Below are 25,278 nucleotides of genomic sequence, written 5' to 3' on the forward strand. Positions count from 1 at the left end.
TTTTATAAAATGAGTCATTTGTCTAAAATAAAAAGTAACGTTATACTTTTGCTTAGTTTTAAATAAAAAGGTATGAGATGCACTGAAATGTGTTATTAACGTTTTTGTTATGACTCAGACGTTACCGGATTCTCTTTGAAGTAAAACGGTAATTAGATGGGTCATCAGACAAACACACACACACACACACACACACACACACACACACACACACACACACATAAATTGAGTAATGCCCCTTCAATAAATAAGAGTTACATGATGAAATTTTGTACACTTTTCTGAAGCAAAGCTTTTCTATAATTCACAATGTAATGATAGTAAACATCTAGAAATCTTGCCAACCAATGCATCAAATGAGTTCTCCTGTTTTTGGTACCTAAATGTATGGTTCTTCTGGGCAGGTTTTTTTTGTAATTGAAAGCTCCCATTTCTCCGAGAGGGGGGGGGGGAGAGTTTCGGCTAAATCCGTAATAAAATAAAAAAAAATCTTATCTAACCTAAATATGACTTAAAAGTATTAAATTTGTGGTATTTTTGTGTAATATTTTTTTGAAAAGTTAAAGGCAGTGTATTTGATATAATATACCTAATAATCATAATAAATTTTAATTTTCAACAATTAGATTTTGCGCTACTTTTCTATGTTGTCATCCTTGTTGTTACCAATATTGATTAAGTTTAAGCGTCAGTTTGCGTCACTTTTTTTACAACTCTATATATAAAACAACAACAACAAAACACAGCGCTGTTGTTTCCTGTTGTGTATTCTATAGGGAGGGGGGAGGGAGGTTGGCAGTGGGTTGTTGATAAAGAGAGAAAAAGAGAGTAATTTCATGTAATTCAGCAAATAATATGAAATAGCCAATGAACACAACAATGAATGATAAATATTTCTCGTATTCATTCGAATCCGGTGGATAGGAACCGGTTCTCATCCATACGAAAAAACGATGTCTAACATCGTATTATATCCAGCTTTCTACGATATAAAAATTTACAATCATAAGATTAAAACCAGTTTTTGTAGCCCGTGCCTTCGGCACCTAGGGGCTAAAAAACTGGTTTTAATCTTATAATTGTACATTCCATATCCGCGGAAAGCCGATACGATGAAAGAAATAACTATTCTTCCTTCAAAATTCAAAAACTTGTTTAAGATTAAGATGATATTTGAAAATTCTGAAATTTTTCTTTTAAGGTAGAACTATAATTTGGGGGAAGGTTCATTTATTGTTTATTTCAATTCTTAGATATCTAAATAATATATCTAATGCAAAAGTTTTTTTTTGGCTGTATATTTTCATTGTAGGGTTTGTATAACCACAAAAATGTGTTGGTTAAAACATAGAAAAGAAATAGAGAGGGGGGGATTGTTGGATAAGAGGACCGTTATGAAAATAATACCACCGCAGTTTAGCCACACAATATAATTTCTGGAAATACTGAGGGGTAAACTCCCTGGTGCCACCCCCCTCTCATCCTGTGGTAGTACCCCTTTTTAACCCTTGTTAAGCAACCAACTCAGTTGCAGTTGAGTTTTTCATAGAAGAAAAAGCTATTATATCAGAAATATTTGTTTTTTATTCATTTATGGGTTTTGTGGGTTTTTTGGTGTGTTTTACTAATGTTTTTTTTCTTTTTTAGGTAAGTTTTTCAACATTTCATTAAAGAAAATCAAAAGTATTTTAATCTTAAACCTCAAAAAGATAAATACTAACAATTTTTTAACAATTTAAACTTTAAACCTCAAAAAAGTTGAATACTTACTTATAGACGTAAAAAGGAGGGAGTGATGTAAAGGGGTGTTTACCCCCCCAAACGTTGAAACCCTCAAAATTAAAAAAATACATTATAATTTTATTATCCCCCTCGAATCTTTGAACCCCTACGTTTTACATCCTCTTTAAAAAAAAGCTTGGACGTCCTAGCACTTACTGAATTAAAAACCAATCTAAATTATTTTAGTCCAAGGTTGGGTTAAGGAATAAGAAAATTATGAAATTGTAGTGGGAATGTCAAAGTCAAATGGTTGTTCCTAAAGAAATTTTATCCTTAATATTACAGAATAAAATTAAGCTGAAAAAATTACTTTTAAGCTGTTATATTATTGTAATTAGGGACCCTAGACTATGTTAAAAGTGTGGCTGTCCTGCAGAGCCCCCAAAAAGGTTCCGGGATACCCCAAACATATCTCTAACCTTTCAATTTTATACTCGACCCCTTTTTTACCATTATCCTTTTAAATTGAATCTACCCCTTTTTCTTCGCCCTCCCTCTTAAAAAAATGAAATTAAAAGTTTAATCTTTTACTGTGTTTCTCTACTGATTAAAACTTCTTACTATCCTATTATATAAAGAAGTAAGCGTTTTTTGTCTGTCCCGAACGATCTCGCTAACTGCTAAAACTATATTGTTCTCCTTTACAGTGAAGCTTCTTATAGGTCCTGGGAAGGTTTTAAACTATTTTTGGGGAGGGTGTCTTCACCCCTCTCCCCAACAAAATATTTTTTTACTCTTTTGAAACTCAAATTTAAAATGGGATGAGGTCAACTTTTCCCTCTCCTACCTTCAGTGCCCCTAGAGGCTTCTAGGGGGCGTAGCCGCTAGTTCTTATAATAAAGTAACAGGATGTCTGTTTGTCTGTGTGTTTGTACCGCCTAACCGACCGGGTTCTCCTTAACAGGATAGATTCTCATTGGTCCCGGGAAGGTTTATAACTATTTTGGGGGAGGGTACCACCATCCTCCCAAGAGAAATAAAAAAAATAAAAAAAAAATTACGTTTCTCGATTTAACAAAGAGAGTTCAACGAAACATAACGTCAAACGCAACATAGACATATTTATATTTTTTAAAAAACATTTAAAGGGATACTAGAGGCCTTTAGGGGCGTAGCCGCTAGTTACTTAATATGTTAGTAAGAATAGTTCTCATATTGATTTAAGAATCTAGCATAAAACTATTTGAAGAAACGATGAAAATTATGTTATGTATAAAAGTAAAGGGATAATGCATCCTCGTAAAACCAGGCATCTAAAGGGATTAGATAAGATAATGGCCGATAAATTGATGTACATTCCCAATTATGATACACAAAATTACCCCTTATGTAAAATAAAATTAGTAATTGAAACGTCTGGACAACTTAATGAACCAGCCAATTAAAGTTTAATTAAGGCCTAAAAGTTTTTAAGCCAACGTATAAGAAAACTTTTGGGACTAGTGTAATAAACAGCCCAATGTCCCCTCCCTCCCTGATATACAATATAATCCATCCAGGTTCTTTTCTTTTCCATCTTTGGGATCAATTTTGTGCATAGTTAAATAGATACAAAACAAGTATGTTAATATCAAAAAAAAAAAACCAAATGAAAAATACACCTATCTTACAATATAAAGTGAGTTTTTTTGTCTGTAGCTTAAGATTTCGATAAATATTGAACCGATTGAATTCTCCAATTTATTAAAGGTTTACTTAAGTGCCAGAAGGTTTAAGGCTAAATTTAATTTTAGATACAGGTCTTGGGATGGTTTTTAGCGATTTTCGATCCTTCCCCACCCGGTCGATTACAGATCCCATAGATGCTAGGGACGCGGCAGTTATCTCGATAATTTCTCAACTGTGAACTGTTCAAAACGAAAATTAATAATCTATACTTATCTTTAAAAAACAAATTAAAGTTTTAAAAAATCTATGTATATAGCCTGAAGCTATTTATTCATTAATTCATTTGAGTTAATATTTGATTCTAAAATTAATCTATCTCACCTAATCTAAGGGAACACCCAACTTAAATGTTTTTTTTTTTAATTGTTGAAATTTTAAATAAAACATTCACAATGATTTTATTTATGACAAGACAATCTATAGCATTAGAAGACCATGATTGTCAGGGAAACGAAAATGGACGATACATTGATCCATCTCCAATATTGATAAACAAAACACCTCCTATGTAGATCAAAATCATCGGTTGAAATTTTTCGGAACAGACCGATAAAAATCCATTTAACGTATCCAAGATTTTCAACCAATTTAAGATAACTATAAAACTTTGGGTACCAGTGTAATAAATTCCTAACCTTCCCAACGCCAAATATGCTTAGGGAAAATTTTAACTTCAAATCCTTTAAGTTTGTGTTACTTTCAATGAAAAAAAGATTATTTAGTTGATTTTCTGCCAAAAAGTGGGAATTTCCCTTTATGAACCTAATGAACTATGGGTTGGAATAGTAGTAACAATATCTAAGATTCGGTGTTTCCACAATTCCACCATTTTATAATAATATCAGAACTTCATACAAAAGCATTAAATGCTTTCACTCAAACCTTATTCTTGACCCCTCCCCCCCCCCCCACGCTCTTTATTAAAAAATTAAAAGACTTATTTCTATCCCCCGCAAGATGCACTATTCTGAGGGACTATTCATACTCTACCTAAATTTTTGTTGAACTCTTGCAATATGATGATCGACAACTGCAATTCCCCTTTTTCATTTATTCTCATTAGACAACACCACTTCTTAATTTGTTTTTGTAAAACTTTTTTGCTTGTGATACTATGCGGAAGGATAGGCACACCCCAGATACGATATATAGATTATTAATTGAAAATCAAGATATACAAATATTGGTGAGTGGGCTAACTGTAAACCAAATTTAGCTAAAGGATATGCTCCACAAAATTTGATCATTTGAAAATTTATTTTCATGAAGTAAATATACTCTTATAAAAGCGTTGTATGTGTACCTGTCTGTACCAAAAGATCCCGCTAACAGCTGGACAGATAGGATTCTCCTTGGCAGGGAATCTTCTCATTGCCCCAAAATGTTTTTTTTTATTTAATTGAACTGTTTTCGGCATCTTGAGGGGAAAAAATATGTTATAGCTTGAATAGGTATTTTGGGAAAAATTTTAATCCCGTGTTTACAATTTCGTTGAGTCCTACGACCATATCCCTTACCCAAGAAAAACAGCGATGCCCTAATATAGAAGTCGAATTAATGAAAAGTCTAATTTGGGTTTGACAGAAAGATAAACATTTAATTACGGGTTGTAAGGAAAATAACATGTTTAATCAATTATATTGGAATTGATTCAATTGTCAAATTGGAGAAGTACAATACAAATTCAGACTTTAAATTTATTTTTCAGTATGAATGAAAAAAACGATTTTATCCAGCGATTTAAGGGGATAAATTAATATACATCTCCAATGAGGGTACACAAAATTAACCTGCCTGTAGATCATTATTAGTGGTTTAAACGTTTAGCCAACCAATAAAAATACAATAAAAGTCCTAAAGTTGTTGAGCCAACAAATAAGAAAACGTAAAAAATCTAACTATACAGAATGCTTGATTTTAATTCTCATTATTTGGTATGTATACCTATCAATTTATCGTTCATTGTCTGATCCCTAAACGTAAGTAAATAATGGCTATGGTATTAAAAATCAAGAAATGCTTTTGTCTTTTAGATAACATGATTTGAAAGTTTTCTAAACTATTGTCATATGATGTACAAAGAAATTTCAAATGTCAAATAAGAATTTAGAATTTCGAGTAATTCCAGTTATTGCCAAATTATTTATATCACATTCATTTAGTTTATTGTTTACAAATGACTTTAGATTTTGGGTGTAAGGGGGAAAAAACGCCACCCCGATTGTATTTCTTTTAAAAAAGGGAACAACTATTTTGGACGTATTTTTTCTTAAGATTTATCTTTTAATACTAATTTCTACCGAAAATTGTATAACGACTTGTCCCATGGGCTTCCATTTGAAATTGCTGAAAATTAAATATTTTGTTGTAGTAAGGTTGGAGTAAAACTTGTTTTTGGTGTAACGGAAATGAAAGTGGGTAAGAAGGGGAGAAAAAAGGAAAGGAAGGGAACTTTTCACTAAGAATTGTTTGTCAGAATCACATTCCCTTTTCCCTGGATTTGTCCAGCCGTTTGCGACATCTTTAAGGACAAGCACTCATCGAAACATTTATGGGTGTTATTTTTGATAGAGTACATTTTATAACCATAATTTTCAAATCTTTGCTTTGCTGTAATTATTAGAGTTAATAATGTACTTTAATTTAAAGAAACCATTGTTTGGTAAACTAAAACAATTATTACACATTTGTCCTAACCATATTAATTGTTATCATCAGGCTCGGCAGCTACAATCTTAGGGCAAGAGTCATTCTAATGACGGCTTCGAATTAAAACAAAATAATGCCAGCTAACTTGGCCACAAGCAACTAAAGCCAACTTACTGCTGTTTATGTTTAGCAATTTGCAGCCGCTTAAAAAATTTGCAGTTGCCATTCTCTTGTTTCGTAAATAAAAATAAATTAATTAACTGTTTCTCAAAGTACATCAATATGTTTCTTGAAAATTAACAGTTTAATTAATAAAAATCTAGTTTTTTTGCTTTTTATTTTTGTGCATTTTCCCTTAAAAATGTTAATTATGTATATGCTTTAAAATTAATTATTTGTGAGAGGGCAGAAAAACTTAATTCTAGCATTGTGAAAAAGATGTAAAAAAAGTAATTTTTCGTGCCAAATAGAAAGGAATGAATTTTGCAAAAATAGTTCCTTCCAGAGCCGTTTTAAAAAAGTAGACATTGCCATTATAATTAATACTAATGAATACGCTCATAGAGGCCTCTAGAGGCACCTGAGGTATGGGGGAGGGAGTTGGAGGTCTGCCCTTCACTTTCAATTTAAGCTGTTAAAAAAGGGGAGAAAAAATGGGGGTGGGGTCATTTTTTCTGTAACCCATTTCTCCTAAATGATTGTAGGTATTCTTCACTAAAATAGTTATAAACCTTCCCTGTACTTAATAGAATCTTCAATGAAAAGTCATACATGTATATTTATAGCATAGTAAAATTCATTATTAAGGATATTATATTTATATCACTTCAATCGAAAATGAACCTATATGGTGATTGAGTATAGATTAATTCTGTATTGTGTTGGATATGTTGAAACCGGTTTGTGGCCATTTCCCTCTCCCCCTTTATGGCCTGAAAATGGGGAACACTTTCACTTTCATGAAAAATCTTAAAAATGGTTTCAATAAGTGGGCTCGTATTAACCCCTTAGCTGACGATAACATGAACAGTCTTAAATAATTTATTTTAAAAATGTTTTTTTTATTTTCATTTGGGGTTTATGGTTTTTAGTGTCGTTTTTTACGATTGTAATAAGTTTTTTTGTATTCATGTGATATTAATGAAATTTCATACAGAGACTACCAACTACTTTAACTAGCTATGTTTAAAATTTCATCGATCTACATTGAAAGGCCAACGAGTTAACGACACTCAAAGACAATCAACATTTTTTATTTAATAGTATAAAAAAGACTTTTTTAAATGTAGTACCTACGGACAAAGAATGCATAATTAAAGGGATTTAAACGTAAAAATCGATCATGAAGCATGAAAAAACTGCGATTGTCATTTGTCTAAAGAATCTACACAAAAAATTTCAGACTCCTATCTTTATTTTTTTTTTTTTTGCACGAAAAGTTAACGTTAATTTTGTGAAAGGAAAAAAATAATTGATCTGAAATTTAAACGAAAAACCTACGGACAAAGATTACATAACTATAGGGGTTTAAACGTAAAAATCGGGCACAAAGCATAATAGAACTGCGATTCTTATTTGCCTAAGGAATCTACACAAAAAAATTCAGACTCCTTTCTTTATTTTTAGTGGGTTTTTTTGCACAAAAAGTTAATGTAAATTTTGTTACAGGAAAAAAGTAATTGATCCGAAATTTAAACCTAGTAAATGAAAGCTAGCATAAATCCTGCCATGTGGGTCTGCCCCCAACCCCTTACCCCTTACCAATAAATGAGGTCCATATTAGCAACCTAACTATACAACATGTTCTAATTGGTACCCAAACTTTTATAACCATTAGTAAAAATTGGTTTGTAAATTACATTTGGTACCCAAAGTTTTATAACCATTTGTAAACATTGGACTGTAAATTACACTCGGTACCCAAAGTTTCATAACCTTTAGTAAACATTGGACTGTAAATTACATTTGGTACCCAAAGTTTTATAAACCTATATGGCTATATCCGCTAGATTATAATTGGTTCTCTGCCACACTGAAATGCATCATATTACAGACAATTTGGCACAAATATTGTAAGTAATTTAATGGCTTTAGAATCGTTTTCACGTTGTTTTTATGTTAAAAATCGTCCAATTTAACAATACTTTTCAACAAATATTATAAGTAATTTAATGGCTATAGAATAACGTCTTTTAATCCTTTTTTACATGGTCTTTACGTTAAAACCATCCAATTTAACGATACTTTTTATAAAAATATTTTTAGTAATTTAATAACTATAGTATAACGGTTTTTTTAAATAGTTTTTTACATCATGTTTACGTTAAAACCGTCCAATTTAACAATACTTTTTAACAAATATTGTTAGCAATATAATGGCTATAGAATAACCGTTATTTTGATCAATTTTTTACGTTGTTTTTACGTTACAAACCATCCAATTTAACAATACTTTTTAACAAATATTGTTAGTAATTTAATGGCTATAGAATAACGTTTTTCACTTCGTTTTTAAGTTTTTAACTCTTGTATTTCTATTTTAATACCTGCGGACAGCTGTCTATAATAAGATGTGATAAATAACTATTCCAGTAAGGCTTCCAAACCGATTTATATCCTAAACTAGTATATATAAGAAACTGTTCTAAGCCATATTGAAAAAGTCATGTATAGCATTGTATTACAGACATTTTCCCACAATTACTAAAATAAAAATCCTAAAGAATAATGTCAGTTTTTTTAGCACAGGCCTTCGGCCATTTGGAGCCCAAAAAAACTGGTTTTAATTGTATAATTTTCCATTTTAATATCCGTGGACAGCTGTCTATAATACAATGCAATAAATAACTATTCCAGTATGACTTCCAAACCAATTTATTTCCGCTGGATAAGAACCGGTTCTAAGCCATACTGAAAAATCATGTTTAGCTTCATATTAAAGTCAAATTTCCACATTTTCCCACGATTACTAAAATAAAAATCATAAATAATAATGTCAGTTTTTTTTATCATAGGCCTTTATTACAAAACTGGTTTTAATCTTATAATTTTCCATTTTAATATCCGCAGACAGCTGTCTATAATACAATGCAATAAATAACTATTCCAGTATGGCTTCAAACTGATTTATATCCGATGGATTAGAACTGGCTCTAAGCAATACTAAAAAATCCTGTTTAGCTTCGTATTACAGTCAAATTTCCATGATTATTAAAATAAAAATCATAAAATTAATGTTATTTTTTTTTACCACGGGCCTTAGGCACATCAGGGCCTACAAAACTGGTTTTATTTGTATATTTTTTCATTATAAATAACTTTGGAAAGCTGTCTATAATACAATACGATAAATATATATTCCAGTATGGCTTCAAACCGATTTATATCAGATGGATTAGAACTGGCTCTAAGCAATACTGAAAAATCATGTTTAGCTTCGTTTTACAGTCAAATTTCCAATTATTAAGATAGAAATCATAAAATAATGTTTAATTTTTTAGCATGGGTCTTAGGCACCTCAGGGCAAACAAAACTGGTTTTATTTGTATATTTTTTTATTCTAAATAACTGCGGAAAGCTGTCTATAATACCTATAAATACCTATTCCAGTATGGCTTCCAAATCGATTTATATCCGCTGGATTAGAACCGACTCTATGCAATACTGAAAAAAAATGTTTAGCTTGGTATTACAGAAAATTTCCACAATTATTAAAATAAAAATCATAAAATTAATGTTAAATTTTTTAGCATGGGCCTTAGGCACCTCAGGGCCCACAAAACTGGTTTTATTTGTATATTTTTTCATTCTAAATTACCGCGGAAAGCTGTCTATAATACAATGCGATAAATACCTATTCCAGTATGGCTTCCAAACCGATTTATATCCGCTGGATTAGAACCGGCTCTATGCAATACTGAAAAATAATGTTTAGCTTGGTATAACAATCAGATTTCCACAATTATTAAAATAAAAATCATAAAATTAATGCTAATTTTTTTACCATGGGCCTTAGGCACCTCAGGGCCCACAAAACTGGTTTTATTTGTATATGTTTTCATTCTAAATAACCGTGGAAAGCTGTCTATAATATGATGCGATAAATTGATTAATTTAAGCATGTTAGAATTGTTCTATAATTTTCAAACTATGGATTTCCAGCCAAAAATTGTTGATCAACAGTGCACGTTACTCTTTAATTTATTTGCCTTGTGGCTTTTCTTGGATGTAATTAAATATATAGGTTTACAATTCAAATATTATGCTTATTTATTCTAAAATCTTTTTATCATTTTTAGTCTTTTAAAATTGCTAGGATTTGTAGTTGTACTTAAAAAAAGAGCGAATAATGAGATTTTCCTTTTATTATTGTTATTATCATAAACCGGTTAGAAGATATATTTTTCATGTCAGATATACTTTATCTACAACCTATATGGTTGTGTGTGTGTGGGGGGGGGGGGATAGGTGACCATCAAACTATACCAACTTTTTCCTTATTTATTTTAATCATATAGGCAGTAGTAGGTAGTTGTTTAAGTCAAGTTTTTGTTCCTCTTGTTAGACACTAACTTTTTAGTAACATAACTGTTATTATCAAGTATGGGTAGTAGTCATCATAATGTCATCATGTCGGTGATGATATATACATTCATTGTCGCTTTAATTTAGTGCTATATAATCGATATTGCAGTTACGCCCCTAGCGTCTAGGAGCTATCTATCGAAGAGGCTATACAAAAAGCTTAAAACCCTCCCAAATTAAAAACCTTAGAGAGAATATCCTTAAACCATCACAGGACCTATGTGAAGTTTACTAAAATGAGAGAACAAGCTTCAGATTAAAAACTTATACTACTTTATATCATAGGAAGGATAGAGTCAATGATTTTTTTTATATTTTGTTAGGATAAGGTTTTAAACCTTTCCATAAACAGGCACAAGACAGCAATGTGCACAGTTAGGACTTACAGATAAAGGTTGTGCAATGAAAGGGTTGTCTTTATGGTAAAAAAAGATGCTCTAGCTAAACATATTATATAAAGTAGTAAGATTTGTTTTTGAATGAAGCTTAAGATTTCGGAAATGGCTGCTCCGACTAGGTTTTACTTTTCAGTAAAAAAAATGGGGTGGTTCTTGACCTTCAATAGAGGCTATAGGGGTGAAGCAACTAGTAGATAATACAGTTTTGTGATCGCTTTAGAAAAGGATATTGATCTTATACTATACTTGTTTCATTTGCCCAAAGTAAGGGTTGATCTTTTTGTTCATTGGGGCTTTAGGACAAATGAAATCTCTTCCGTATGAACTGTAAAAATTCTTTAATTTTTGTATGCAATATATCTAGATTATTTCAAATTAAGACATGATATAACTGTCCTATTACTTTTAAACATACATTGAGGGCCAAGTTAACTTTTATGGTTGTTTTTATTCTTTTTAATACAATTATAATTGTATGATTACTTATTTAATACTATCGGCTAAACCCTAGCATATAGGGTTTGGAGGTGGGTTAGGTTACAAAAATAGCCTAAAACCATCCCAAGATAACTATAAAGCTTCACTGAAAAGTAAATCAATTTCGGACCTGTATTTTTCGAGACCTTTTGCTCCAGATCAAAAAATCTAATTACTTTATATTGCAAGATTTTTAAGATAATATTTTTTAGATTTTTCATAGTGTAGTTTATTTACGTACGTTTCTTTTTAGGTTTCTTTTCAATCGTTCAGTATTTTAGTATCTTTGGCTTCTTACTTGTGTGTATTTATATGTTTATGTTTTATGCATAAAAATCCCTTGTTAGTGGCGTACCTTATCTATAAATAGTTGTGCAGTGCGTTCCTTCATCTGTCCAACCACAAAAATTAGTGTAAATTTCATCCATTAAAAATTAAAATTATGCAAGGAGGGAGGGGAAATTGGGCTGTTTTTTACACTAGTCCCAAAAAAATTATAATAACGTTTTCTTATTTGTTGGATTAACAACAAAGTTACAGGAATGACAAAATATTCAGAAGCGAAGCTTATTAACACAAAACCGTTCACTATACTATCAAGCAATTGGGAAACATACAAACAGACATAAAAAATCAGACAACTATCTTTTATGGCAAGCAAGAAACTTTAGTTACCAATTTGACAAAGCCCATAAATGGAGAGGCATTTAATTTAATTTACTAACAAACTTTCATTGCATTCATAAAATGTTTAAGATTCAAAAAAATTTAAACAGTCTTAATAAATTTTAATGTACTGAAATTTAAACTTAAAAACAGTCTGTTTTATAAGTGATAAGTTTTATGTATACATATTTTACTAAAAAGCCTAAAATATTCCACCCCAATGAATTTTAATATTCTCAAAGTCCTTATCACAAATTAAGTACTATTGGTTTGACTTTAAAACTTTAAAAATCTAATGAAACAAAGAAGATACCATCTATAAAAGCAAAGCTCTAAAATAAGACGATAGGACTAGCGATCATTAACACTTCAATATCAATTTAAAAGTTAAAACAAAATTGTATTTCAATATGTTGCAAAGTTACTTAAATATAACATACTGTTCTGGGACAAACTTACATTTATAATAGAGATGCTTCACTTATAAAATTGTACCTTGTTGTTTCGGTAATCATCATGCCAATTTGAAATCAATAGGACAATTAGAACATAATTAAATCAACGAAAAGAATTAAACCTAATTTTTGTAAAGCTCACTTTAAGTTATTTGGTACTAGAATTTAAATTGAATGCCAAAAATCATACAAAAATATTTCATTTAAAATTAATGCTAGGTTTTAAATAAAGGTTTGTGACTTAACCTAGAATGCCAATAGACATGTTTAGTGTTTATGAGTAAGTTTAAATGTCATCACCAAAAAAACGAACAGATGTTAGTGTGGTAAGTTGAAGCGTTTCAACTTACAGTCGCGAGTTCGAGTCAAACGAGCCCCTAGCCTTAAAGATTCTATCAATAAAGAACTAGCAGTAGTTACTACTACAAAGATATATTTTAAACTGAATACATTTACAATAGGATTATTACTATATATACAAAATTAGATGATAACATAGGTTAGGTAGAAGGGGGTGTGGGGAGATGAGGGCGGAGCCCTGTTGCGGTAGATATTTGTGGGGTAAGCTTCAGTAAGGGGAAGGCAGGCATCTCCCGGTAAGACAGTTGACTGGGGCTTGGGGTTGTAGAGGGGCCGCGCCCCTCCCACTATCAGAGATGTCCAATCTGACCGCTGCTTGTGAGGTCTCGGCAAGGCCCCGGAGGGGCAGGGTGAAATGGTGATAATAGGATTAGCGCTGGGTTGTAATTTGATAAGCCGCAGCATAGCAACTCTATGAAAGGCTTGTCCGTATACTGCCGTCTTACCACATTAGAACCTTTTTTATGGATGCATGGATAGGCCAAAGGAGGATTAATTTATCTATTCTCAATACTTATAAGAAAATCAATGTTTTCTGTTCTTCGGCGTATTCCTTGTAGTTTGAAATGAGAAAAATTTTAACAAACAATTTTTGAAACATTATTAATTCATATTCTATTGACCACTCCATTTCTGACACATTTTAAAAATCGTCCAGTATATAATAGATAAAGAATACGTGGATGTATTGGCAGGGGAAATTTCAATTTATGTTACTAATATGAACCTCATTTATTGATCTATTCTTTAATCCAGTAGGAGGGGAGGGGATGGGATGAAGGGAGTAACCATATCGTTATTTTATCTAACTGCGAGGATCAAGAGAATATGAAAATCTGGTGCAACATTCAAGTAATGATATATCGATTCATCCAGTACATGAATGTATGTATTCTATATTGATTTACAGTTTAAACTGTTTTAGAATAGGAGCTACTCTATAATCAGAGCAAATCTTTTTTATTGTTTTTTTTGGTGTTGGTTATATTTGGGCTTTTCTTTTAGTCTTTAGGTTATTGTTGATTGGAATTAAAGCACAGAATATGAATTAGCCGGATTAACATTATTTTTTTTTTAGAAGGAAATTCATACATGGATCTCAGGGGATAAGACAAAGGACGATAAATTGATACACATCCCCCAGGATAATAAACAAAATTACCCTTTATGGAAATTGAAATTATTATTTGAAAATTTTGCCATTACTATTCTAGCTTTAATGAATAAAAAAATTTGTCAAGATTTAATTTCTAAAAATGGTAAAATTCAATCCTCAATGGCTAATTTCTTGACAATATTACTTTAACTATGTGTAAGAATTATATTTTTGTGTCTATGGACAAAAAAATCTGACATAAAATTTATAACAATACGGGTTTCTTTCAACACAATTGGTATACATATGTAGAAATATAGATATTGTATGTTGATTAAAACGTAAACAGTTTCAAAACTCCTTTTTTGGACTTAAAACATCGATTTGTAACTTGTTTCGTGTTTGTTTTTTAATTAAAGCAACTCGATAATTTGTTTGCATTTCGGGTAGCCATAAAAGACAAATTTAAAGTTATAGAACTTCCCTAAATGTTAGATTTTATTGTTAAAGGGGGTAAGGTCAAAATCATTCCAGTACTTTTATACAGCTTAACAAAAAAAAGCCTAATTATATCATATTATCCAGTTATAATTCATATATCATTAATTAGATGTTGCAGTAGTTTTTTATGTACTCTAATAAATTGATACTCATAGCTGGCTTAATTAACGATACCTTTATTTCATTTCAAAATCTGTGTTTCTATGCATATATTTATCCCATTGTTTTTTGGTTATTTAATGTTTGTTTGATGAATGTTTGATAGCCTCCATTTAAAGTTTACTTTTAGGCATTAGGCTGTGCAAATAACTTTGGGATTTTAAACAAGAATAAGCATATTCATTTATAGTTTATCCATTTGTAAATCAAAACACTTGAAGTAGAAATAAGAAAAGAAAACAGACAAACCAATTACTTTCTTAAATAAGAACCATAAATGGAGGAAGGGAGAGTGGGTATTTAGGGGTTACTATCCCCCATTCTCAATATTGTCGAGATTATAGTCTTCAATATCAAAGGAGGCTTAGTTTGGAAATCGGCCCTTGCCCCCCCCCCCAAAAAAAATGATCCAAAAATCTTTTGAAAATAATATGATTCCCCTCACTTCTTAATGCATGGCCTATAGTATTTTGGATTAACTTGGCCTTTGAAATTCTATTAAAACAATATTTAAACAAAAATTTAAAAAAAACTTTTTCAATAATCAATAAAAAAACTTTCAGATAAGCTTTGATTACTGTTAATTGATGAGTAAAACGCTTTGTTATTTACATAAAATCAAACAATGAATACGCAAATTTTTATTACTATTGTTTTGAAATACTTTGAAATTTAAATTCTCATGAATTTTTATATTTTTATAGAGTACAAGTTCTATAAGCGATTATATTTAATTATTGAATTGTTGAAACAGTTATTTTTTTGTATTACAAATTTTTAGTAGCGAAGATACTCTATAATTCACGTTGTCTGTCAAAAAAATTCGGACGTCATAAGAATGAGGGATGAGGAGAGGAGGAGTGGGAAAGAAACCCCTAAAAAAGAGATGGATAATCCCTCATTTTTATGACGTCACATTGATAGACTTTCTTCGTCTTCCAATCAGTCCGTAACACCATGAGAAAATGTGACTTTCTCAGCGGTTAAAATAGATGGTTGAATTTTTTTAAAAGATTCCCTATACCAATGAGCATATCCAGTATGCAGTTTTCTTGTCCGTCAGTCTGTCAGACATGCTACAAAATATAAAAAATTAAAAACTATATAGATATATATGAGATAGGTTTCGACATACTTGATTTTAACAAATACTCTTTAAATCCTGCTTTAAATCTCCTTGTCCTGATTCCATGATGTATGTGCTTCGCTACTTATGGACGTTGTCAACCTTGTTTTGCATTATCTTCCCCTCTATAATAAGATGCTACAAAAGACAAAATTTAGTTAAGATTAATTCAGACAACTAGTTGTCTTCAAACCCTCTTTATAATAGAAAATTTAATATTTAATTTCCTTTTTTATACTTTGTTTTTAAATGTTTTACTAATGTTTTTTTTCCTTTTTAGGTAAGTTTTTCAACATTTAATTACACCAACAAGGTTAATTAAAGCTGTTACAAAATAGCTTGTATACAAGATACTGTTTGAGGGCATATTTTAGAGAAGCATCGATTATAACATTGTACTATGTTGTCCTGGTAATCAGTATTCCAAAACTCAGATGAATAGGATGATTGTATCACATAAAGTTAAAAAATAGTCTTTCATTTTTACTTGGAGAGATTCTCTAAAATTTTCTGTAAATAAGTAAAAATATGAATATGTAATATGGACCAATTCATAGAATAGCTGAACTTCTTTATGCTTAATCATTGATTTCTCAATGTTTCATAACGTACTGGATTTTTCTCGTATGTGTAGTAAAAAATCACAGTTATCTAAAATACGTTGGCCAAATTATGTGTTAAAATTTTAACTGCGTCTTTAAAATTAGCCTATTAAGCAGAGCTGTAATATAATTATCCGAAACCCCTTGCGGCCATAGTTGTAGTTTTGATAAAATAATTTTATTCAGGGCTCGGCAGCCGCGCCTCAACAGCGTATAAGCCCTAAATTTAAACTCGCGCGGCTTGTTTGTCAAAACAAAAAAAATCTGAAAAGATTGATTGTCTGTTCAGAACAGGTTTAGACATCTTACTGAATTTTAAATTTATAAGATTTAACTGAAGCTTACACGCGGCTTACGCGCAGCTGCCGAGCCTTGATTTTTTCTCTGTCTTTCCCAATAAAGAAATGGCAAATTACTTTATTGCTTTAAATTAAACCATTTTATTTTAAAATAAATGTGTACTCTTTTTTGAGATAATATATTCAAAAGAAAGACTTACTAATATAATTTAATGCGTATAGGGCTATGATTATGGAATTGCTTCGCTCTTAGTTGCCAAATATGTTGGAAAAAGTTTTAAATTGGAAGGACGATCACATCATCCTTGTTTTATCACTAATCTATCTTTTAAGTCGCTGTTACCATCGAAATCACCGGCGGTTTCCCTTTGAGTGTCTTGTCGAGCACAGTCATGTCACTTTGGGTCATGTCAGTTTAGGTTATATTGGATACATGGTAATCTGAAGGGGTTAGGCATAAGGGGAAAAAACTACCCCATCCGCTTATTTACATTTTATTCAAAAAAAGGAGAGGGTTTTTGCGCTCGCTAGGCACTTTGAGGGAAACCACAAGCTTTACAATCACCATAAAGAAACCAATTCCTTTATGTTCAGATTTTGTATGTTTAACATTTATAAATTGTATAGAATAGAAAATGTATTGTTCAGACGAATAATTTATTATTTTGATGCTAAGAATCTGTCAAATTTTAAGACCTACAAGTCAACTACTGTTTCTTACTCTCTTTATAGCTTGGTTCGAAACTTTGAAAAAATTGCATTTGATAAATATTTATGACTACCCATTTAAGCCTCTAGTGGTACTTGAGGAATGGGGGGGGGGGGGACCCCGCCCATTTTTTATTCTTATTTTAAAAAGAAAGATCAACTATAATTTTTTTTTTGAAGGGGGGTATTTTTCTAAAAGCGATTTCTCTTGGGAGTTTGTTGGTATCCTACCAGTTATAAGCTATGAGAAACTACACTGTAAATTCGGGCAAGCTGTTAGCGAGATCTTTCGGTAAAGACAAACAGAGGAACATCCTGTTACTTTTATACAAGGATTGTATATTTATTTTGGATTTACTGCAGTTCACGGTAAAATATTGCTGGTAACTAATATTGCTAAAAATCTATGAATTTTAAAGGCTGCTAGCTGCCAAATGGCTGAACGTATAGATCATGCCCGCACACTGTTTTAAGCGTCATAAGAAGGCCTTCCAATAATCTGAAATAGCCATAATTCTATAATGCAGAATTATCTCGCAGTGCAGAGAAATGCGCGAAAAAGGCCTATTTTACGCGTTTTTCTTCAGTGAAGATTTCCCTGTGCATCATTGGATCTTGGCTATTCCAGATTATTTGTAGGCCTTCTTATACCGCTTAAAATGGTGTGCAGGTATGGTCTGTACGTTCCTCCGTTTGACAGCTAGCAGCCTTTAAAATTCCTAGATTTTTAGCAATATTAGTTACCAGCAATATTTTATTGTGAACTGCAGTAGATCCTTTATTTTTATTATAAAATATATCAAAAATCAAGTCTGGTTTAAAGCTAAACATCTTTTTTAGCTTTATAGTTTTTTCTTTGCTTGATATCTTTCACTTTGTACTCAGGACCAAAAGGAAACTTCTTAAAGAAGGAGAGCTGCATAAGCTCCTGTTGGGGACATCTTATATACAGACAAACACATTACTATTCTACAAGAATAGGATAGCCTTTTTCTCAAATTCTGAACCATTCCAATACTACACAAGCTTACGTCAGTAATATACAGGGAGGGAGGGAACATTGGATTGTATATTATTATGGTTACCAAAGTTTTATAATAACGCTTCTCAATCGCTGGCTAAAAACTTTGGGTACTTTTTATTAAATCTTTAATAGTCAGTTCTAGCAGTGTCTAAACTTTTCAAACTGTTATCTCAATCTAAAATGGTGCAATTTGGGTTGTACATCAATTTATCGACCATTGTCTTATCCCCCCAGATCCCTGAATATTATGCAGTGCATATACAATTTTAAAAGCAACAAGTAGCTTTGCAATTGGAACAATTATGGCTTCAAATGGACACTCAACAACTTTTTATTTGTATTAGATTCTATATCATTATTATTTTGTAAAATTTTATTTAGACGAATATGATATCATCCTTAAAATAAGGATATCTGTCTTTTTTTTTTTTGGACCGAAGGATCTCACTAACCGCTGAACCTTAAGGTTTCTCCTTTACAGGGTCTAGGTTCTGGTAAAGTTTATAACTATTTTGGGGGAGGGTACCACAACCCCTCAAACAAAAAAGTTTAAATTTTTTTTGCAACTAAAATTGAAAATGGGTGGGGGGAGGGTGGTCGACTATAGGGGCACAGCAAAAATAGGCTGGATTAATTTTCAAAGAAAAAAGGTTACTAACTACAACTTAATTAATTTAGATACCCTTACTTTACCTAACCTACCTAAAATAATCATCGAAGATTAATATGCTTTTTTACAAATGCATAACGAGGGAAACCGCCGAGTTTCCTTTAAAAATGCGCAAATGTTGAGTTAATAAAATCTGTCCCAACTTATTACTAGTTCATTTCCACAATCCTCCCTCTTGTTCTTCAAAAAAAATTATGAAAAATCCCCCAAACCGGCTTCAAAATTACGTTAATAGTGAAAAAAACGGTATTTTATGCAAGAGTTGTAGTAAGTTCGCTATATGTTACCACTTTCTACATAATTTTAATTTTAGCGAAATATATGTTTAATGTTTCAAGCTTTAAATCTTCAGTAGACATTTTGAGTAACTCATGTCTAGATTTTTAAAAATTACAGTTGTGATTTATAAATATATTTAAAAAGGATAAAAATGATTTTTAAATCAAGAATAACTTGAATGAAAACTGTTTACTTTTAAGAAAAATGATAAATTCTGATCAGATTATTGTATTCTATATTTTAAGGTAACGGGCTGTATAATAAATGACTAGTAAGATCTTTATAACCTCTTGACAAATTTTTTTAATCATAGATTTAGTACCTAGTTTTCTTTTTTCTTTTCATTTTTTACCTTTTCAACAAGTTCCTTTACATCTTTTGCCCCCATTTTTAAACTCATGAATAATCACGTGTGTTTGTTGCCTAAACCCTTTTCCCCTATCAATTCTCACCTCCCTCCGTTAATATTTGCGTAATTGCTCCCCCCCCCCCCATCCACAGAAGTACGCATTTATAGCGTAGAAATAAGTTCAAGCATTTTGGTCATGCGGTAAATGGCTGCTAAAAATGGTCAAAAGTTATATTTTATGGGGAGAAAAAAGAGAATATATTAAATGAAAACTTTAGCTCTAAAACTGAACATATATTTTGCTCGTCAACCCCCCCCCCCCCCACCCTGCACAAAAAAAGAACTTACATTTTTGTATTTTTTTCTCTCTAAAATTCACCTCTTATAGTTTTCGTCTCCCCCCCCCCCCCCATACTCTCTCTCAACCACGCCCTAGAGGCTAGGAATGTAGCCACTTGAAAAATCATACATTTTAATGAAAAAAACATGAAAAATAAAAAGAAATTTAATTTTCCTATTGTTTTAGTCCTGACTTTTGCCCAATGTCAAGAGCCGGGTAGATGGGGGGTCAAATTGGTGAAAGGCAACAAAAGAGGTGGGTAAATTAAAGGAACTAGGGGGGGGGGGTAAGAAAGAAGTGGCATTGGTCAAAAAAGGTTAAAAAGCAAAAAAATAGCATTACATTTTATACAATAAGGGTGGGGAATTAAATAATATATAACACACTTTTAATTTCCCCCAAACCCAATAATACCCCCCCCCCTTCTTACATTAAATTCAAACTTTCCCCCCCCCCTCTTCGGCCCCTTCATTAACAAAATTGTACTCCCGTTTTTCTAGAAACGGGTGATCTCGACGCTTACAACATCAACGTCGTAAACTATTACGTACACACACAACCACACACACACACACACACCACCATAATGTGTAGCCCTATTATACATGTATATACATTTCATATATACAACAGTGTTGTTGGTTATCAAATGTTGTCAGTCTCTCGCCAACAGTGAAACAATGCGGTTGCACAAATACTTTAGCGGCATTGCCATCGTGGCCCTATGCTGCATCGCCACTCCCGCCGATGCCCAATTTTTCAATGCATTTAGAAACTTATTCCAACCGGTGCAGAACCTTTTCGGCGGGGTGATGCGCGGCGTTAACCAAATTTTTAGCGGCGGCGGATCGTTTGCCGACGATGGCACCCAGAGCCCGCAGGCCACTGGTATTGATAATTTGTTCCCCGACGACTGCGGCAGAGATACGGACAAGGGAACTGGCAAGCTTTGCTTCCCTGATGGCCTTCTTTGCAGAGACAGTAAGTTTTACACAACCTTTTCCTCAGCCTGTTACGTTTTCTATCCCTTAAAAAATGTCTCACAACTGGACCTAAAACAAAAAATGATTAAAGAATAAATGAAAAAAATCGACTAGAATTTTTATGATGTTGAATAAATTTGAATTTAATTCAACAAAAATAATTGATTATATAGTTATCGCAGTAATAACAATATAAACTGATGAAATGAAAACAGTTAGTCATTTTAATATAGATAATATTCAGCAAATCATATTACGTTTTTTAGAAAGCCCATTTTTATTTGTTTAAATTACTAAAATTCATCAAATGGAAAGTTACAGCCATAAGTATTTAAGATCCTGAGTTGAGGGCCGGGACAAAAGGATTTAGGGTCATACCATTTTACAGAGTAGGTGCGCTACTACAAGAGAAAAATTGGAAATAAATTCAAAGTACAAATCTAAAGTACTTTTTTATCCTTTTATTAAAATTCCATCTTTCAAGGCTGGCTATTCGCAATAGGTCTGATAATAAACTTTTAGTACTGGGAATTGATTTATTATTACAAGGATCTTGCACCAGATTACCATGTACTCTAACAAAGTAAAACTTGTAGCTGGCTAAAATCACGATCCCCTCATCTACCCCCTATATCCCACCCCCCTACTAAAGAACAAACTGACCCATAAGTGATGTCCATGTTAGCAAACTAAATTTTCCCCCTGTCATAATATCCACGTATATTCTACATCCACTGTAATGGGTCATACGACTAAAAGCATTGATTTGTCAATTAGGACACTGTGAGGTTTAGTTTTATGGAAATTTTATGCCTTTTTTAGAGTGATATAATATAACCCTGTAGGTTAGTAAATCTTAATAGCCCAATTCCTCCTTACCTAGCAAAAAAAATAACTAAAATAGATCATTGATGTATTTTTTAAATACATAATTTTATATATTTTAAAGCTTCTTTATGAATTCTATAAGGATAGATTTTGATATTTGATAAAAAAAAATATGACATTCATTCATAGTAAATATTTAAATAGAAGCCCTGTTAAGCTTGGAACCATAATGTTGACATACACTTTTATTAATTTTGTCGACCTTAAGGCAGTAAATACAACAATGATTATTATATTAATGTCTCATTAATATAAAGGTTTAGTCGTATAGTTAAGTAGGATAACCACATCAAGACATTAAGTTTATCTTAGTATGTCTTTATAATGACATCATATAGGATTAACAGGGGATAAAATATGTAGAGTAGTACAAAACAACGCCCTTAATACGATAAAATTACACAAGAATTTGTAACAAGAATATAATAATAATATTATTATTACAATGTTACCTCCCTTTTCTTAATAAAAAGGGTAGGGGAGCTTTGTAAAAGTCTCGTAATTTGTAATTTTAGTTATCTTCGAAATAGCAATTGATATGTTTCTTTTTAAAAATCTACCAGAATTTATAAAAAATTAGGGAAACTTTAGAAGTGCTCCCCTTTCCAAATTGTGTTAGAGCTCTAAAATGCATGCTTACGAGATCTCGGTACAAGGATCCCACCCTTTGATTCAATTACAAGGATATTATACAATATACATAACATTGCATTATTTAATAAAATGCATAAAAATCAATATTATGCCTTTATAAAATGCATCCACATTTTTTGCTCTCATTTTTTTAATGTAAATTTGATATATTATGCATAATTTGTGTACATTTGACTTTGAAAAAAATGATTAAAATCACTTTTGAAATTGTATTATTGCTGAAGTATATTAGATTAATTGAAATGGACAATTTTAAAAGAATAAAATATTCTTTTTTATTGTGATTGACTAGGGACAAACTGACGCTCTAGAATATAGAGCAGCTGTGCTACTTAAAATGCATCGTCAGTTCGGTTGAGCATCGTCAAACTTGCATTCTAAGAAATTGAATGCACTGGCAATTAATTCCCCTGGCCAAATATTAAAAGTATTTACCTTTTTATCCACTAGTTATAGGACACTCGGCAGTTGTAGCATGTTTTTTTTCTATCCTTCACAAAAGTATGGTGTAATCTGGGAGGGAGGGGACATTGGGCTGATAATTACACTAGAAACTACCCAAAGTTTTACGATTTCGTTTTTTTACTCGTTGGTTTAAAAACTTTTTTATGTAATTAAATTAGATCTTCCTTGGTTCTTTAATTATCAGTACCCAAACGTTTCAACAAATAAAATACAAACATAAAACTAATCTATGAACATTATTATAAGAATAGTGTTATTTGTATGGGTGACTAGGGGTTAAGCTTGATTTGGTTAATGAAAGATAAAATAGCATGTCTATAATATGTAAGCTATAAATACTTTTATTTCTATAAGATTAAATATCAAATAGTCGATTAAAACCTTTGAAATTGTATTTCAACTTTTATGCTTTTGTGGATATGAAAATAATTTAAAAGATTTTTGTGTTTTATTTTATAAGACAAAGTTTAGAGTCTCCTTTATTGGACACACATACACCGGCCTAATACATGCTCACACTAAACCACACACACACACATACACACACACACACACACACACACACATACACACATATGCGTAATATTTTTGCATAGCAAAGCCAAGTATTGCAGGGTTCCGGGTTCAAAGGAGCTAAAGATTTGAAAATTGTTAAAATTGCAAAACTGCTCATGCTAATTAAGAATTCAGTTCTGTATAACAGTAGATGTTAAATGGGCTATAGATATTTTTTGTAGCTGCTTTTACTTTAAAAATATTTTTTACCAGGGGGGGTGAACAAAGACGTCAAGGGGTAAAGAGGTGTTTACTGTTTACCCCCCTCAAACCATTGGCATTTTACCTCCCTCAAAATAAAAGCTTGGACGTCCCTGGGAGACATTCTCAGAATAGGTGTTACATGATGGTAGAAATAAGGGTCGATAAAAAGTAATACATTTATAATTATGGGTCCTTATAAACAATTATAAACAATCTTTTTCTGATTATATCACATCAAAATAATTAGATACAAAGCCTGATAAAAATATATTAGATTTTTATTTATTCTAAACAATGATTGGTCATTTTGGATGGCCAAAGTCAACACTTAAAATATCAAATCATGCGTGTCCAAAAAAAATATTTGATTTTTCCAATTTTTTTAATAGAAAATTCCATTTTCATTTTTCTATCTTAAAAAAAGAACTTTGCTTCTTACAATTAAATAGTATTTGAAACATTGGTTCTTACAGAATTTTGAAATGGCCAATGTTAGTTGTAACTGTATAAATCTAAGAGGCTATTTGCCGCCTAATTTACCGTCTACTTGATGTAAAAAGATATATCCACTGAAAAAAAATATTCTGAATTTAAACTTATAATTGTGTATTTAATAAGTTATTTGTAAAAGATACGTAAAACATTTTAATCAAGTATTATTATGTACTGTGTAATAAAGGAATAAAATCAAACTTTTAAAATACAATATTGCTAAAAATTTTATACATGGAATTATTTTTTTACAGTATAATACTTGTAAAGGGGTAAATGCAGAATGAATTAAAACATGAGTTATGAAGTCTACTCTTTTTCAGAAATATAAGATATACCAATTTGATTTTTTCTTAAAAACCCTGAATAAAAGGCAGTTTTACTTAAATCCATATCTGTAAAAATTCGATAAAGTCTACATTAATAGTGTTACTAGCGGATGAAATTTCAAGACTTAAATTTCAATTATAAATTTTCTAAGTTCACTTTTATTTAGTTGACTTAAACCATTAAAATTGCAATGTTATATTTCTTTTAGTTATCCCTTTATTTAGAGAATTTTTCCTATGATATTAAGCAGTGGCCCAAGGGTATTTTAGTCTAAAGTATAGAAGACTAAATTACAATATAGCTCTGCTAGTTTAAGCCTTAGAGGCTGTAAGATTGTAAAGTAGTCCAAACCCTTTGAGCCTTTTTAAGTAGCAAAACTTCTATAAACTTTTACCATTATCATTTGAGTAAATCTATCTCATAAAACATATGTTTACATTGCAATTGTAAACCAAATAGTTGATCGCGTGTATTATTTTTATGTGGCATTTAAAAAAGTGCAAGTTAATAAAATG

The 25,278-nt window shown here is 31.3% G+C and overlaps 1 protein-coding gene across 2 annotated transcripts in view; it reads left to right on the forward strand.

The window, feature by feature from the left end:
* Nucleotides 1-25,278, forward strand: part of LOC145329401 (uncharacterized) — a 63,766-nt gene that overhangs the window by 13,202 nt on the left and 25,286 nt on the right. Inside the window, exon 1 of one of the 2 annotated variants that reach the window (XM_080173501.1) lies at nucleotides 20,833-21,173. The exons of the other annotated variant lie outside the window; for it this stretch is intronic. Within the exon in view, the coding sequence (XP_080029627.1) occupies nucleotides 20,873-21,173 (301 nt within the window). The 5' untranslated portion in view covers nucleotides 20,833-20,872. Of the gene's footprint in view, nucleotides 1-20,832; nucleotides 21,174-25,278 lie in introns of those variants that run through there. 2 annotated transcript variants of the gene reach the window in all.

Source organism: Acartia tonsa, chromosome 10 (genome assembly GCF_053477335.1).
Source record: "Acartia tonsa isolate MP-2025a chromosome 10, ASM5347733v1, whole genome shotgun sequence".
Lineage (NCBI taxonomy): Eukaryota > Metazoa > Arthropoda > Copepoda > Calanoida > Acartiidae > Acartia > Acartia tonsa.